This window comes from Numida meleagris, chromosome 2 (genome assembly GCF_002078875.1).
Source record: "Numida meleagris isolate 19003 breed g44 Domestic line chromosome 2, NumMel1.0, whole genome shotgun sequence".
NCBI lineage: Eukaryota > Metazoa > Chordata > Aves > Galliformes > Numididae > Numida > Numida meleagris.
The window spans coordinates 87,168,835-87,184,115 of record NC_034410.1 but is presented as its reverse complement, the minus strand read 5'-3'; the positions used below and the strand labels follow the sequence as shown (position 1 = coordinate 87,184,115).

Genomic DNA, 15,281 nt, shown 5'->3' with positions numbered 1-15,281 from the left:
AGGCAAGATTTTGTCTAAGTAATCTTTGAGGAAGAGGGTTTTTTTCCTTTTTCTTTTTCTTTTTTTAATCAGTTCCAAATGTACTTTTTTGACATTAAAATGAATTCATTCAACATCACACAGCTTTGGAGCAAGAGGGAAATTTTGCATGAAGTCAAGTTTCAGAATCATTAATGAGCTTGCAATGCATCCAGAAAATGAAACAGAACAATGTGAACCACTAGCACAAATCTCAGCTGCACGGGAGGCACACAGCTAATTTAAGCAGTGCAGACTGTCACCAGCAGATCTATCGCAATAGATCCTTTCCCAGTACTTTCTTTCAGATTTAAAAATCTACCAGCAAACATTACATCTCCTGCACAGTAATGGTAATGCTTCCTGAACATGTACAAGCAGCTGCACTCATCTATTTGGTGTGTGCCAGCATCACTGGTGCATGCACAATCCCACTAATTGTGTGTTTGAGAAACACAGCAAATACTGATTCTGTGATTAGCATCTGGAAATGTAAATCCTAAGAAGAAAACAGAAATTTCTAAAGGATTATGTTCGCTCACTCATGGGGTCCTGCTCTTTTACCCTTGCATTTTTCCACTTTCTTCTTACTTGCTTCTTACAAGCAGCATCTGCACCCAACAGGGCACATAAACTCCTGAACTTGGTCCCTATTCATGCACCCTTAGGCAAGAGTCTGCTACGAAACTGTAAGAACGGGCTGATTATTGTATCTCAGCATGCCCTGGTTTCCTTTGGAAGAAAAAGGGGAGGGCTGTGCCAGGAAGGAGCTGTGCTGTGCTCCTGTCAGTCCTATATATATATATATATATATATAGCTGGACTTACTCTTACTGGGATCCCAAACAATGCTCTTTCTACCTCAACCAGTTCAGCAGTCTTTTAAAAGTTTGATTTAATTCTAAATTTCCTTAGCTTGTAATATTTCTTTGATGTCTTTAATATCTCCTTGTAACATTTTTACAGTTACTTGAAAAATGGAATAAAAACAATTCCAGATATGAAAACACTCTGAGTACCATGATCTTGATTTTTTTGGCCAGAGCAGAGTTCGGTAATCAAAACAACAGTGAGTTCCATTCTTTGAAGTATTACTCCCAGACACAGAAAATGTCTCAGTGCACTGAAGACAAGGTAAGTGTTTTGCAGAGGCAGTACATCCGGTTCAGTGACAAAGGGAGACTGGGGCAGAAATGGTTCATTGCATCATAAAGAAAAATCACTGAATCCTTAGACTTGGAAGGGACCTCTGAAGGCCATCCAGTCCAACTCCCCTGCAATGAACAGGGATGCCACAGCTAGATCAGGTTGCCCAGGGCCTTATCCAGCCTTGCCTTGAAAGACTCCAGGCACGTGGCATCAACCACATCACTAGGCAATATGTTCCAGTGCCTTATCACTCTCACTGTAAAAGATTTTTTCCTTATATCTAATCTAAATCTACCCTCTTTGAGCTTGAAACCATTTCCCCTTGTTCTGTCACCACAGACCCTGCTAAAGAGTCTGTGCCCTTCTTTCCTGTAGCTCCTCTTTAGATACTGAAAGGCTGCTATCAGGTCACCTCGCAGCCTTCTACTCTCCAGGCTGAACAGCCCCAGCTCACTCAGCCTGTCCTCATAGGAGAGGTGTTCCATTTTACAGATTATTTTTGTGGCCCTTCTCTGGATGCGATCCAACAGGTCTATGTCTCTCCTGTACTGAGGACTCCGCATCTGGGCACAGTACTCCAGGTGAGGCCTCACCAGAGCAGAGTAGAGGGGCAGGATCACCTCCCTCTCCCTGCTGGCCACACTTCTTTTGATACAGCCCAGGCTATGGTTGGCTTTCTGGACTGCAAGGGCACATTACTAGCTCACGTCCAGCTTTTCATCCACCAGTACCCACAGGTCTTTTTCTCAGGGCTGTGATCAATCCTTTCACCCCCCAGCTTGTATTGGTAATGAGGTTTGCCTTGACCCAGGTGCAAGACCTTGCACTTGGATTTGTTGAATCTCATGAGGTTCACCTGGGCTCACTTTTCAAGCCTGTCTAGGTCCCTCTGGATGGATACCATTTGTCACCGATCGTCATCCAGACATTAAGTTATTGACCACTGCTCTCTGGACTCAATCCTGCAGCCAGTTCTTTGTCCATCAAGCAGTCCACGCATCAAATCATATCTTTCCAATTTGGAGAGAAGGATGTTGTGGGGTACTGTGTCAAAGGCCTTACTGAAGTCAAGACGGATGGTAACAGCAGCTCTTCCCTTATCCATTGAAGCAGTGATATCATCATAGAAGGCCACTAGGCTGGTTAAGCAGGATTTGCCCTTGTTGAAGCCATGCTGGTTCTTCCATATCACCTCCCTGCCTTCCATGTGCTGTAGCATAGTTTCCAGGAGGATCTGTTCCATGATATTCCCTGGCACGGAGGTGAGACTGACAGGTCAGTACTTCCCAGGGTCATCCTTTTTACCCTTTTTAAAAATGGGTATGATGTTACCTTTTTTCCAGTCACCAGGGACTTCACTTGCCACACGATTGCCACAGCTTTTCAAACATCAAAGAAGGTGGTTTGGCAACCACATCAGCCAATTCCCTTAGGACTCTGCGATGCATCTCATCAGGACCCATAGATTTGCGGATGTTCAGGTTCTTCATGGTCATGAACCTGATCTTCGCTTACAGTGGGAGGGACATTATTTCCCCAATCCCATCCTACCAAACCAAATGTTTGAGGGCTGCGTGGTGAACATTTAACAGGAAAGATTGAGGCAAAAAAGTTGTTAAAGTACCTCACCCTTCTCCTTGTCTGTTGTTACCAGCCTGCCTGGGTCACTCATTAGGGGGAGGATGCCCTCCTAGACTTTCCTTTTCTGGCTGAGGTACCTGTAGAAGCCTTTCTTGTTCTTTTTAGCATCACTAGCCAAGTTCAGTTCAAACTGGACCTTGGCTTTTCTGACCCAATCTCTACACAGCCTAGCAGCTTCCTTATGCTCTTCTCACAGTAGTGGGAAGAGTATAGTCCTACATGGGTCTAAAGAAAAGCAAAATGAAACAAACAAACAAACCCCAAACCCATGACAGGTGGGAATTACAGAATTTCTTGTGATTTAAAATATTTTTCTGCCTATAATTAAGAACAATATCTGATGTTTTTCATACTAGACAAAAGCAAGGACACTTCAGCTGGCACGGAGAAAAGAGACAGGTAAGTGAGGACCTAATGTCACAAAACTGCTGGAGGAGGCATTGACACTACAAAGGTACACTGCCCTTTTTTCATACAACACCCACACAGTGTAGATACTCACATGGGGTGAAGGGACTCAGACTGAATTTTTTCCATTCTGCCTGATGTGAACTGAACCCACATATTCCACCCCCAAGACAAGACACTGCCCACTGCTACAAGGCAGCCTGAAGAGCCCACCAAATCTCTTCTGCCGATCCTATTTTGCATAAATAATTAAAATTCATGTCTCAACTAACAAAGCCTCTCTGAAGAACGCATCCCTGCAATCTCCAGGCTGTCTCCTTCTTCCTGCTCCCTTTGTCCCAGGCTCAATGAATATTTTAACTGAGAGCAGCCTCAACAGTAGAGGCCAAGGGAGATGCAGTTTGGGACTCTCTTACCACGAGACTGTGGGTTCAGTCTCCTGCCCCAAACCAAGCAAGAAATGTATTTGAACTCATATCTTTCATCTCATCACTGATAAGTGTAGCCAACAAAAGACAGCATGTTCTGTCCTACTTTTCTTCAAACTTTTCATAAAATTACCAAAGAATTCCTGCATCTGTCAGACATCTATTCCAGACCAACACAGTAAAATTTACAAGGGGCTTTAACAGAGATTTTTGTGTCCAACTGGGGAAATACTACAAGAATTCCCAACAGCATTCAAGCATTTCTAAAAATTGTAGCAAAAATAAAAGTCAGACGTGGGCTAAATTACTGTCATCTGTCTCCTCTAAGAAGGGCACTGTAGTACTGAGACAAGCAACTCTTGGCTTGCAGGAGCAGCTGCAGGGAATAACAAGCTGGGTAGCAAAGTGGGAATCAGACAGAGCTGGGCATGGAGTGGGTTTCAAGCTCAGAAAAGCATCAGAAGAGTCACCAGTGCAGGTAACAAGAGGCAGCGCTTGAGCAGGAAATTGGTCCCAATACTTCAAACTGTGTTAGACAGGTGAAGGCAACTCAGTGTCATTTCCTTGGAGACAGGACCTCATGTGAGCTGGTGAAATAACTCTTCAGACAGCCTTAGTGAGCACTACTTACTGCATTTCTCATGGAAGCAACCGGGCTCGGGTTCGGCCCCATCTGCCTATACCGGGGCAGTGCAGAACTGACGTGGTGAAAGCAGGCATCATGCAGCCCCTTGCCATTCATACAGGCCATTAGGAAATAGATATGAAAACCTAAGGTCCCTGAGAGGCTTGAGGAAATATTTTGTTTGGGTAACATGCACTTAAACCGAGGCGTCAAACACAGCGACCTGTATACACTCCATCAGTATGCACTGCAACACTTAATACAAACTAAACTCAAAAGTAAAATGGCTTTCCTGTGTCTGTACCTATATCTTACATTTTCTGTTCTATATGTATTCTTGCTACTAGCATCAGAGATAGAATTAAATAAAATTATGTTTTTTTTTAAATCATTGGAAGAAGGTTAAGATGTGCTTAAAGATGGGGACACTTCCATTAGTACCTGCTGTGCTACTTGCCTTCTTTGAATACACAGCTTCAAACAGAAACATTTAAAATATTCGTTAAAAACATATCATACTGTAATCTTCGTATGTGTTAGGCAATGTGTTTGCCAAGGATAAAGTGAGAAACTGACATTGCAGGCACTGAGGAAATGAATGCAAGAAAACAAATTTATTATGAATAGACATTTTCAAGAGTGAAATAAAGGTGAAAAACAGTGGTTTAGTAGAGATCTAAACAGCACACTACATCGCTGGCAATACAATTTCAGCATGCATGAAACAAATGAAAAATGATGTAGGTCATATCTGAAAGAACAACATTAGTCAAATGCACACTACAAACTATTTCTGCAGAAATACCATTCTGAGATGCTCAGAACACAGCATACAAGCTTATTTTTAAGTTGTTATGCCTTTTCCTTAATTCCCGAGGCACAGGAATGCCTCACATAAAGCAGACACAGATACACGTATACTAAAAAAGAAAGCCCGAGAGCACAGGTAACCGGGGTTTGGTACTCACCTCCTTCTCCTGACCCAGAGCCGTTATCTGAAAAGGAAACAGAAGGGGAGAGGGGAAAAAAAATAAAAAAGAAAGCAAATGAAAATATTGCTCCAGGAGCAGCTGTTTGTTAGCAACTTGTCACTGTAAAACATCGTGCAGGTGTTACATTTCATGAGCCAGCTGTAAAAACAACCATCTTGCATAAAGGCTGGCATCCTCTCATAGGGCTGGTCATGGCCTATTGTGTCAGGACAGTTTTTATTCAAAGAACAGTAATGCTTGGTACTGAACAGCTTTCTTAGCCTTTTTTCAACTGTGATAGCTTCAGAGTTGTTAAACCTAAACAAGATGAAGAGCATGCAGCCTGATTTTTTGAATCTGCTTATGAAGGAAAGTAGGTTTACCTTCAGCCCTCTGGCCCTGGGAATGGCACATGAAGGAGTAATGCATAAACCACTTGGCCACGGAAGCAACTGATCCTCAAGGTAAAGTTGGCTTAGGTCATCTATCTATAAAATAGCTCCTCTCAAGTGAGCTAATCATTTTGTGTAAGGATGCTCTAACAGCATAATTATTTAATTGGCATTAGGCTGACTGGATTAGCATCAGATGAGTGACTTTGTGTAGCTGCATCCCCTCTGCATTAACAGTTTGAGTGGCTCCTCACCACCCCAGGCCAACTCACTCCTCTTTAGAGCACTGTGGGACTGGTGAGGGCATAGGGATGTGCATCCCGCTGTCCTCAGCTGGTGCTGCTGTGAAGACAAGCCCTTTGGAGTCACAGATCTCCCACGATCTTTCTTGCTCAAGGGAGGTGAGAGGAGAGGCTGGGACAGCAAGCACTGCCAGCAAATTGCTCCTCTCCTCAGTTAGCTCAGCTCTCTGGAAGATGAGGAGAGCTACAGAGCACATGCAGTGCTCATCCCACACCCCTTCTTTCATGCCCAGTCTGATCGCAGAAGAGGTAGCTGAATGTACTCCCACAAATCCAAGAGAACAAGGAGAGCAGAGAGAGGAGGGGGGTTTGTACTCCCACCTACGAGCTCATTGCTCACATCAGAGGAGGAAACAAACCCTCCATTCGTTCAGCTCCCCCCCGCCCTTTTCTTTAAGCAGCTATCCTTCTAAGAATAATTCCTCTAATGCGTGGAGGAAAGTGAGAAATTCCACGTTACTGGGTCACTTTGCACATTAAAAATAATCTCCTGTCACACGAAGTATCAGCAAGAGAGGCTTTTCTTTTCCCTAGCCTAAATTTTCCTCTACCACGATTCTGTGCCTAACAGACTGTGCTTAGTACCTTGCAGAAATAAATGCAAAAACAGAAGGACTCTTGTTCCATCCATAGTGACCCACTTTACTGACAAAGCAGACAATCCTATATAAAATGTAAGTGTTGAACTGCTGAAAAAAATGCTTTATGATGTGTTATTGCTTCATTAAGAAATTTCAAGGAGTGTAATTCGCTTGTATAATGTAAGTACATATGCTTCTTTGAAGTGGTGAAGTTGTGTTCTAAACTGTTTTAGGGGAGAGGATGCTGACCTACAAACATGAGAAAGCTCAGTGTGCAATTCTTACAAAATCTAAAGGCTAAAATGCCTCAGAGGAACCTGAGATGCTCCACGCTTACCCTGTTGGCTCTCACTCCCCAGCACACACTCAGCCCGAGGCAAGGTGTCAGGAAAGCCACGTAAATGACAGATGTGATGCTCAGCATCGTTGGGCTGACCTGTGGGAAGTCTGCAGGCAACTCTGTGCAGAACATCCCAGGAAAGGGATGATATGTTCTTGATTTGCCGGCCTTTCAGATCTCAAGATATCATTAAAATTGAGAAAGTGGTATCTTGTGTAACATTTGGCATCATTTTTGAGTGCTTCCCCCTGTTAGCATGCCTGTGCCCAGTGTGCTAAACCAAGCCGGTGTTCCTGTGTATTCCTAAGCCTTGGCTAGGTTCTCCCATGCAGCTGCTGGTTTTAAAAGTAGCATTTTCTGCAAGCTTACTCAGACAGGCAGCTCTGCTCTTTTCAGGCCCTCAACCAATGCAGGATTTCCAAAGGCAGTCTCCATACTGCAGGACCTGGCAGGAAGGACACTCAAACAAGCAAGGAAGCTGGACAGAAGCACCATCCCACCAGCCTCAGCTCAGCAATTAGAGATTCCCAGTCAGACCAGATTTTAACTCCAACTAGCATGAAAATTGAGCCGGTTTCTTCCTTGTTTTTGGCATATGCTCCAAACAGCTCTGCACAAACAGGAGGACTACTGATCTGCTGTCAGCTTTAGATCAAGCAGACCCTTCCATTGAGCCACATGGCCCAGCAGTACCTCCAGAACAAACCTACCAAATCTGGTTTGCATAGGAGTATGCAAATAAGCATCAAAAGGTGGCACCTTTTGAAGGTCTGTGTAAGAAACAGGTCAGCGGCTATTGTGTCATGGGCAGAACTAAATACTTCTTGACACATCAGAGGTAAAACTGTATGCCACTCTCCAGGAAACAAAGCAAAAATCTGATGTAGCTGTGGAATTTGGGTACTACAGGGATTAGCTGACTGTTGAGAAGGGATTTCAGGCATCTGAACTTTGGCACTCAGGAGTTATTATACCCTTTATACCCAAGTCCTGGATTTTCCCCTAAAGCTTTTGGGATATAGCTGGGTGTTAGGTGGATGGCGTGTCTTGTTTTTTTAGTACAAAAACAGCATGTGCCACTTCCTTGCACTAAGCAGATCTTGGTCATTCCACACCAGCGTTCCCAGAACTTCATTGCACAAACCCCAGATAATGTCAACTATTTTATTCAATTGCTATCGACTACTCATCCTATTAAGTCAAACTGGAAGAGAGAAAGGGCAACTGCTCTTTTCACCACAGTTCCCTGTCAGCTGGTAGTATGCAGTCTGGCTTTCCAGGCCGATACAGACCTGAGTGATGAGCAGCTCAGGAGGGACAGGGCAAGCTTTCTGCAGTTTAACCCTGGTTACACAGGAGTGCCTCTGGGTGAAGAGCAGGTGAAATCATCAAGAGCTTGTTATAAGATAAGAGCATCCCCATCCACAAAGCAAAGGGGATGCTCCTGCAGCAGCAGATCAGTTAAGTCCCCAGGCCGTGATCCAAGGGCCAGCGTTTCAGAAGACTTCTGAAACGATCATAGCCTGCTTAAAGCTGCCAGCCAGAGTGAAACCCAATGCCATGCCACCCCCAGGTCCCGCTGCTGGCCAAGCACACAGGGACATTCACTGAGCTGGGTGTCAGTTCAGCCACCCCACACACCCAGCAGCTCAGACCTGCTCCCAGAGGGCTCCCATCCCCAGGAGCAGGGCTTCTGTTAGCAATTTCCCCTGGTTTTGAGATCAGCAGCAGCTTTTGGGAAGGAATGCTGACAAGCCTAATTGCCAGCAGCTGCAACCCCCCCCCCCCCCCCGGCTGCTGGAGAGAGGCTGTTAACCTGCACCTTGCCAGGCTGCACACAGGCAATGCTCATTAATCTTGATGTCTTCTGAGGAAAAGCATTTGCTACCATTTGATTCTGGTAGCCATTCCTGATAAATTCTGGCATGCAAAAAAAATTCAGGATATTAAATTCTGGCATGTGTTAATGTGGTTTGTCTGTGTAAGCTTTGTTCTTTGTTTCCAAACCATTTCCTTCCCAATGACAGACGGTGATGCTGTGCTGTCACCAGCTCTCCTCACAGGCTGGACAGGAAAGCTCCTGCATGACACTGAAGCTAGGACTAAGTGTCTCAGTCAGCTGGCAAAATGCATGCATGTTTTTATAGCAGGTTTTCAGGTTTGTTACAGCTTTGTTGTAAAAGCATGAGAGTTATTTTCCTATTTTCTAACTCTAGAGGTGAGCTGCCCTGAATTTCTTCCATATCTCCCTCAAAAGGATTAAATTGAACTTATTGTGTTTCTTTTCAGGACAACATGTACATCTGATTATGCTTCATATTAAGACTCCCACAAATAAATAAATAAAGTTCACGGTAAGAGTTTGATAAGAACGTGAAGTTGAAGCCACTTCTAAGAGAATCGCTCCTTAAATCTAACAGAGCCATAATATCTACAAATAACTTAGTTTTCAACTTTAGAAATCCCAACACAGAAAGCAATTGACTATGCCTTCCAAACCCATACAGTATGCTGTATGTGTACCCTGTAAATGTGGTATGTCAAGGACTGCATCATTGTGTGGTTTCATTTTCATGTGCATATAATGTAAAACTGACAGCAGTCAGAATGCTGGCTTTGTGTATAGGCTAACAGGAACACAAAACATTGGGAATAAATCATACAGGAGTATTTTGTATTCACTAAATTAATTTATTTTAAACTAAGCAATAAATTCACCATAAGAAGGAAGCAGAAAAATCAAAGGACTAGGTGATGCTCCTTCTCTGTGCTGTGAGCACCCTGACTGCCTCTCCCCCTGGCTTCTTAACCCCATTCTAGCAGGCCAATTTAGGATAACCTCTGGCAGAGGAGCCTCAGGTGGCTTAATATGAACCCATGTCAGTGTAACACCATCCTCTACGAACTGGTGAAGGCCTCGTGTCAGCAGCTAGATGGCTGGTGCTTTGAGATGGCAGCAGTCCTGGCATAGGCCTTGCTGCCTCCCCATGCTGAGTTCTCCCATCCCTGCATTTGTCTGTGGGCTGAACTGCAAATGGGAAACTGATCAGAAAGAAAGAAATAATCACAGAATCACAGAATGGCTTTGGTTGGAAGGGACCTCAAAGCCCATCCAGTTCCAACTCCCTGCCATGGGCAGGGCTGCCCCCCACCAGCTCAGGCTGCCCAGGGCCCCATTCAGTCTGGCCTTGAGCGCCTCCAGGGATGGGGCACCCACAGCTTTTCTGGAAAATGAAAAGGAAAAAGCTGAGCTTGTGCTTTGTTCTAATTCCCAACATAATCGCACAATCAGCCATCCAGCTTGTGCTAGGAGAAGGCCCACAAAGCAGGAGGAAAAGTGGAGGAAGATGGGAAATGACCCCAAGGAGTACCCTTGGCAAGTCCCTTGAGTCACAGCCCTACTCCTCTCCACTTAGTCTCCATCTGGACAATGCCTTCTTTATGAATGCAGGTTAATTTGCTTGACTTTTAGCTAACTTAAGGCTGCTTTAAGATATATTTAGGTACTAAGCAAAGAGAGTGCTAAAGCTGCATTTCACTCATTTTTCCAGTATCTCTGTATTCTGCAATGTGAAGCTACATGTACTGGCTAAATGGATCCATCATCATCCATAGCTTCTGCCAGAGGTAGTTAGGCATGTAAACACCTTTGTAAAGGTGTCTGGGGAAAAAAATATCTCTACATAGAAAAATGGGATGTTCAGACCTCTATATGCAGTCCCCAAAGCTTCAGTTGTACATTCCCTTATAATTCTCTAAAATGTTATTTTAACGTAAAAACCTGCACTTTATTCATTCCTAAAGCACCTATGATTTCCTTTCTTTTTTTAATGGTGCTTATTTTAGGATCTTGCCACCCTGACGGCTCTTAGACAAAGGAAATAAATATATAAACAAGCTGTTAAATCACCCATGACTGTGAAAAATTTTTCACAGTGTTACCTGTCAAGAAATACATTTGACTAAATCATTCGGTGTACTGTGCTCCCGTGCTGTATCTTCAGAAGGCAGCAGACCCCAGCAAACGGGAAGATTTTCATTCTTGTATGAGCTTCAGAGCTCTCACGTACTTAAAATGAAATAGCTCTTATATAGCCACTGGGGGAATTCCTTCCTGTTGTCTTGTGTGCATCCCTCCAGGATAAAGCAAGCCTTTGCTTTGAAAAGGAGGTTCTGATAGAAAAACAGTGAGTCTTTGCTTGGCTCCTGAAGATATCCCCAAACAGAAGGATTTTCACAGCAAATTCTGAGGCACTACATGAAAATTAATGTGAACCTATAAAGTATTTTTCCATTCAAGCATTTTATCCTAATATATATATGCATATATATATATATATATAGAGAGAGAGAGAGAGAGAGAGAGAGAGATGTGCTACAGATCAAGAGTACAAATACACTGACTCCACAATGACCTATTATCACTGGCAGGGAATAGGCAGGTTCCAGAGGATGGCTTTTATGATCCCATTTTCTCAGATCAATCAGAGTGTACCAGACACTCCGGATCTGGTAGAGCTCCAGTGACTGGGCCACTGTAAGTGCAGTACAAAACCCAAATGGCACCCCTCGTTTCAGAAATGTTTTCAGTACTTTCCGCTCAATTGTGTCTCAGCACATCTTGATGTATTATGCTAAGTGCTAAAAATTGCACTGCATTTCCTGGGTTTGATGTGGGACATAAGAAAAAAGGAGAGAAAGGCTAAAAAAAAAAATCCCAGATTAGCTGAGTAATGTTGTAATTAGCTGCCAGTAACCTGAAGCTGAGAAGAACAATTTTTTTCATGTCAAAATGTCTTTCTTAGTAAGTAAAGCAGAGCGCATATAAAATAAAAAAAAGAAATCCACATACTTCTTGGATGCTGTTAGTGGAATACATGAATGCTCAAAAATGTTAATGGATCTTTTTTTGTTATTTCTATGTCTTCTGGAGATAATTTACAGGTGGGAGATTGAGAAAGAAGGTAAGATTCAGTTATTTTCCTGTGGTCAGCTGGAAGATTCATCTGCAGCCTAGCCAGGCACAAGATGCTATACATCATTTTGGACCTTAATAAATAAAACCACATCTCAGTATAGGGCTGTGCTGCAGATGAAGGCATTAGAGCAGCTTATGAAAACACAGCCACCTTGCATATAAACAAGCCATCTCTGAGGCCAGCAATAGAACAGTAGCAATGAACTTGGCCTAAGTAAACTGCCCAAATATCTCCCCTAGTTTCCAGATAGATGTTGCAGATACTAGTAAGTTCAAGGCTGCTGCCTCTAAATTGTCACTGGTAAGTAGACTTGCCAATGCAAAGCTAGGCAGGAGTGTGCACCTGATCCATAGCCATGCTTTGTGCTACTATGTAGATGTAATCTAGTTACTACTAGTAAAATGAGAGATGTCCCACAAGCTTTTGTTTGTTTCTGTTAGATATGTATGAAAGTATGCAGCTGTTGATGTTGCTAAGCCATTTAGCTTAATTCCGGACAGACACCCATCTGTTTGTCCTCACCGGTTTTGAAATCTTACCAGAGGTTCAGAAGATCTCTAGTACCTAAAGTTTCTGTGTCCAAGAGCATGTTGCAGCATTCAAGACATGGGACAGTGAAAACTTGTCCTGTGTATTATAAGGGTTGGAAAACCTATTTTATATGAGTAGCAAGACCAGTCCACTAGAAATGCGAGGTACAATGATTTTGTAAGAGTTATGTATATCTTCAAGGTAAAGACCAATGTGAAATTAGTAAATATGATGGTTTGGTTACAAGTATAGTGGTAGTCAGGATGATCAGAATCGCCTTTTGGATGTCACACTAATTCTGTACATCCAAAAAATGTACATCCTAAAGACATGAATAATCTGGAATCTGTTCAATTTCACTGTATGCCTTTTGAATGAATATCAAGGTACCCCTATACATACATCAAAAGCATTCACACAGTATTTTCTAGATAACGTACTTCTAGGTTCAGTGTTCATTTATTAACCCGTTAGGTTATCAGAAAGTATATCAGCTTTCTTCTTTATATTTCATCGTTAAAGAGGACTTGCGGTTTGCATGTAATTTCACTCAGCAAAAAGCATGAAAATGAAAATCTCTAGATTTATGGGAAAAACAAAAGAGCTAACCATACACCATCATTCATTAGTGACAAAGAATGTTTTACATACCAGAATAACAAGGTCCTCTTGATACCATTGTTATCTCTTTCTGATGCTTGCAAGCAGCTCTCCTGAGGAAGCATTCATTTTGGTAAGTGTCTCCATTTGATCCACAAACAGGAATATAGTTTGTGTGACACTGAAAAAGAGATTATGAAGTAACTCAGTCACACAAAAGCATGTGAATCATCTCAATTGCGTGTTAATGTATAGGAAGACAGATGTGTAAATATAAAGTTGCTAGCAGTAAATTTTAATTCTTATCACTGAAGGAAAATTATTTCACTATATATATTCCTTTCAGATCGCTGAAATAATAGTCCGTCTCCACATGGGCCGAACATAGAAATTCAGCAGGAAAGATTAAAATAACTAAACAGCTAGTGGATCTCAGTAATGTCTAGAGGGAATATGACAAGCATCTAGAATCATTTGAAAGATAAAGGCACAGGGCTCAAGGGGAACTTTGCTGATCTTTTTGAGCAAAGAACAATCTTTCAAGGGAAATGGAAGACAATCACCATTAAATTCATGAGTATCATGAGTGTTATACATGGTCAACAACTATAATAATGCTTTTGTATAACTGTGCTGCAAAATGTTGAGTTCAAAGTCAGTACCATCAGTACAATTTATAAAAAGAAAAGAAGAAAGGAAAATTGATCATTTGGAATGGCTTTGGCAGGAACAGCCTGTATTTTGCTATTTTCTTACATTCTAAGAAAAATGGATTATATACCTCTTGTATGTATAATGTGTACAGAAATGCTGCGAAACAGACTAAGACAGCTGGCCTGCCAGTGCCTATGAGTGCTACATACTCCTTGCTGAACTGGGTATCCAAACCCCCCTTCACTGTGTGGAAGAAGACACATTGCCCTGTTGGGACTTCCGTGGAACTACAATTCTAAACACCTTCTGCATCTTTAGAACTCCCAGGCAAAAAAAAACCAACCAAACAAAAACACCAAGAAACAACCAACAAAGACACCGGCTAGCTGCCAAATTTCTTAAACATGTGAAGTGTATTATCAAACTGATGTAGTTCAGCCAGTGTCAGAGAGTTCACACAGAAATACCAATGTTACTTAAGCTAAACTGCTCCAAAGGGACAGCAGCTTAAAGATACTATTAATCTTAAAGTTACTGCGTCATATTTTAAGCATTCAGGTTTCTGTCCTGAAGACAGAAAATGAGAGATAAAGTGATTCTTTTTTTTATATGTTGGCAATTCCGTAGTGAATTCTAAGATGCTAAGATGCAAGATTTACTTGCTATGGATTATTCTGTCTTACTAGAGCAGTTACACTATTAAACCATTTGTGGCTGAGCCATTCCTATTGAGATCCAAAAAGAAGCCTGCACCATCCCTGATGCAGAACACAACACTGTCAGGTGTTGATGATTTTTTAATCTAGGCTTTGCAAAATGTCATACAAATTGCAGCAAGAGACCTTTTCAGAAGCTTGGTACATGTGTTGTCTCCCACCTTAATTATAATAAAAAAGGAGTTATCCTTTTTCATGACTAGGTCTGCTGAAAGTCAGGATATCATTAAGGTCACTGCAAACAGAACACAACAGCATCCTTCAGCACCTCTCCTGCAGTCTAATCTGTACATTTGTTGCTGGAGATTCAGTATCCCACTTTACATTAGATGACTTGGTGAGACAGAGAAAGCCCAGAAGGTGTTCAGAGAGGTCATGGCCTGCAGTGCTCTTGCTGCCATGCCATGATATGTGTTTCAATGACAACGCTGAAATTTGGCAGCCAGTTGTTTCTGAAGGCGATCCTAGGAAGAAAAGCTACGACTCATTAATATTTAAAGTTTTGGAAGACCAAACAGTTAATAAACGCTGCCAGGTCAGGAATGGCCATACATGAGGAGGAAGAAGGAGAGAGGAAAAGGGAAAAGGAACTGAATTCTCTATGCATTTTCCTGAATCCAAGGGACAGTCTTAGCGTAATAGCAATGTCCCTTCCTTCTCCAAAACTGCCCACACTCAGGCCGCCAGGGGAGCCAAGGCCTGCAGCCCACAGCCAGTGACAGTCCTGCCCTCCAAGAGAAGTTTCACCTGACCAGCAATGGATGAGAGACTTTTAATTAGGCATCTCCCTCGCTGAAGTCAGTATCCCTGAAAACTGCAGTTTGAGGAAGGAAAGAAATGCCTTACTGAATCAGACCAGTAGTCAATTTAGCCAAATGCTCTGTCTTCAGTTATGGGGAATAGGAGATGCTCTTTAGGGAGAGCAGGATTAGATCCCTGCTTCTTC

At 42.6% G+C, this 15,281-nt stretch overlaps 1 protein-coding gene across 1 annotated transcript in view; it reads right to left on the bottom strand.

The window, feature by feature from the left end:
* Window positions 1-15,281, bottom strand: part of TMEFF1 (transmembrane protein with EGF like and two follistatin like domains 1) — a 122,809-nt gene that overhangs the window by 34,844 nt on the left and 72,684 nt on the right. Inside the window, exons 3-4 of the mRNA XM_021386390.1 lie at window positions 13,017-13,146; window positions 5,238-5,264 (exon numbers count right to left, since the gene is read on the bottom strand). Coding sequence (XP_021242065.1) covers window positions 5,238-5,264; window positions 13,017-13,146 — 157 coding nt within the window. The remainder of the gene's footprint in view (window positions 1-5,237; window positions 5,265-13,016; window positions 13,147-15,281) is intronic.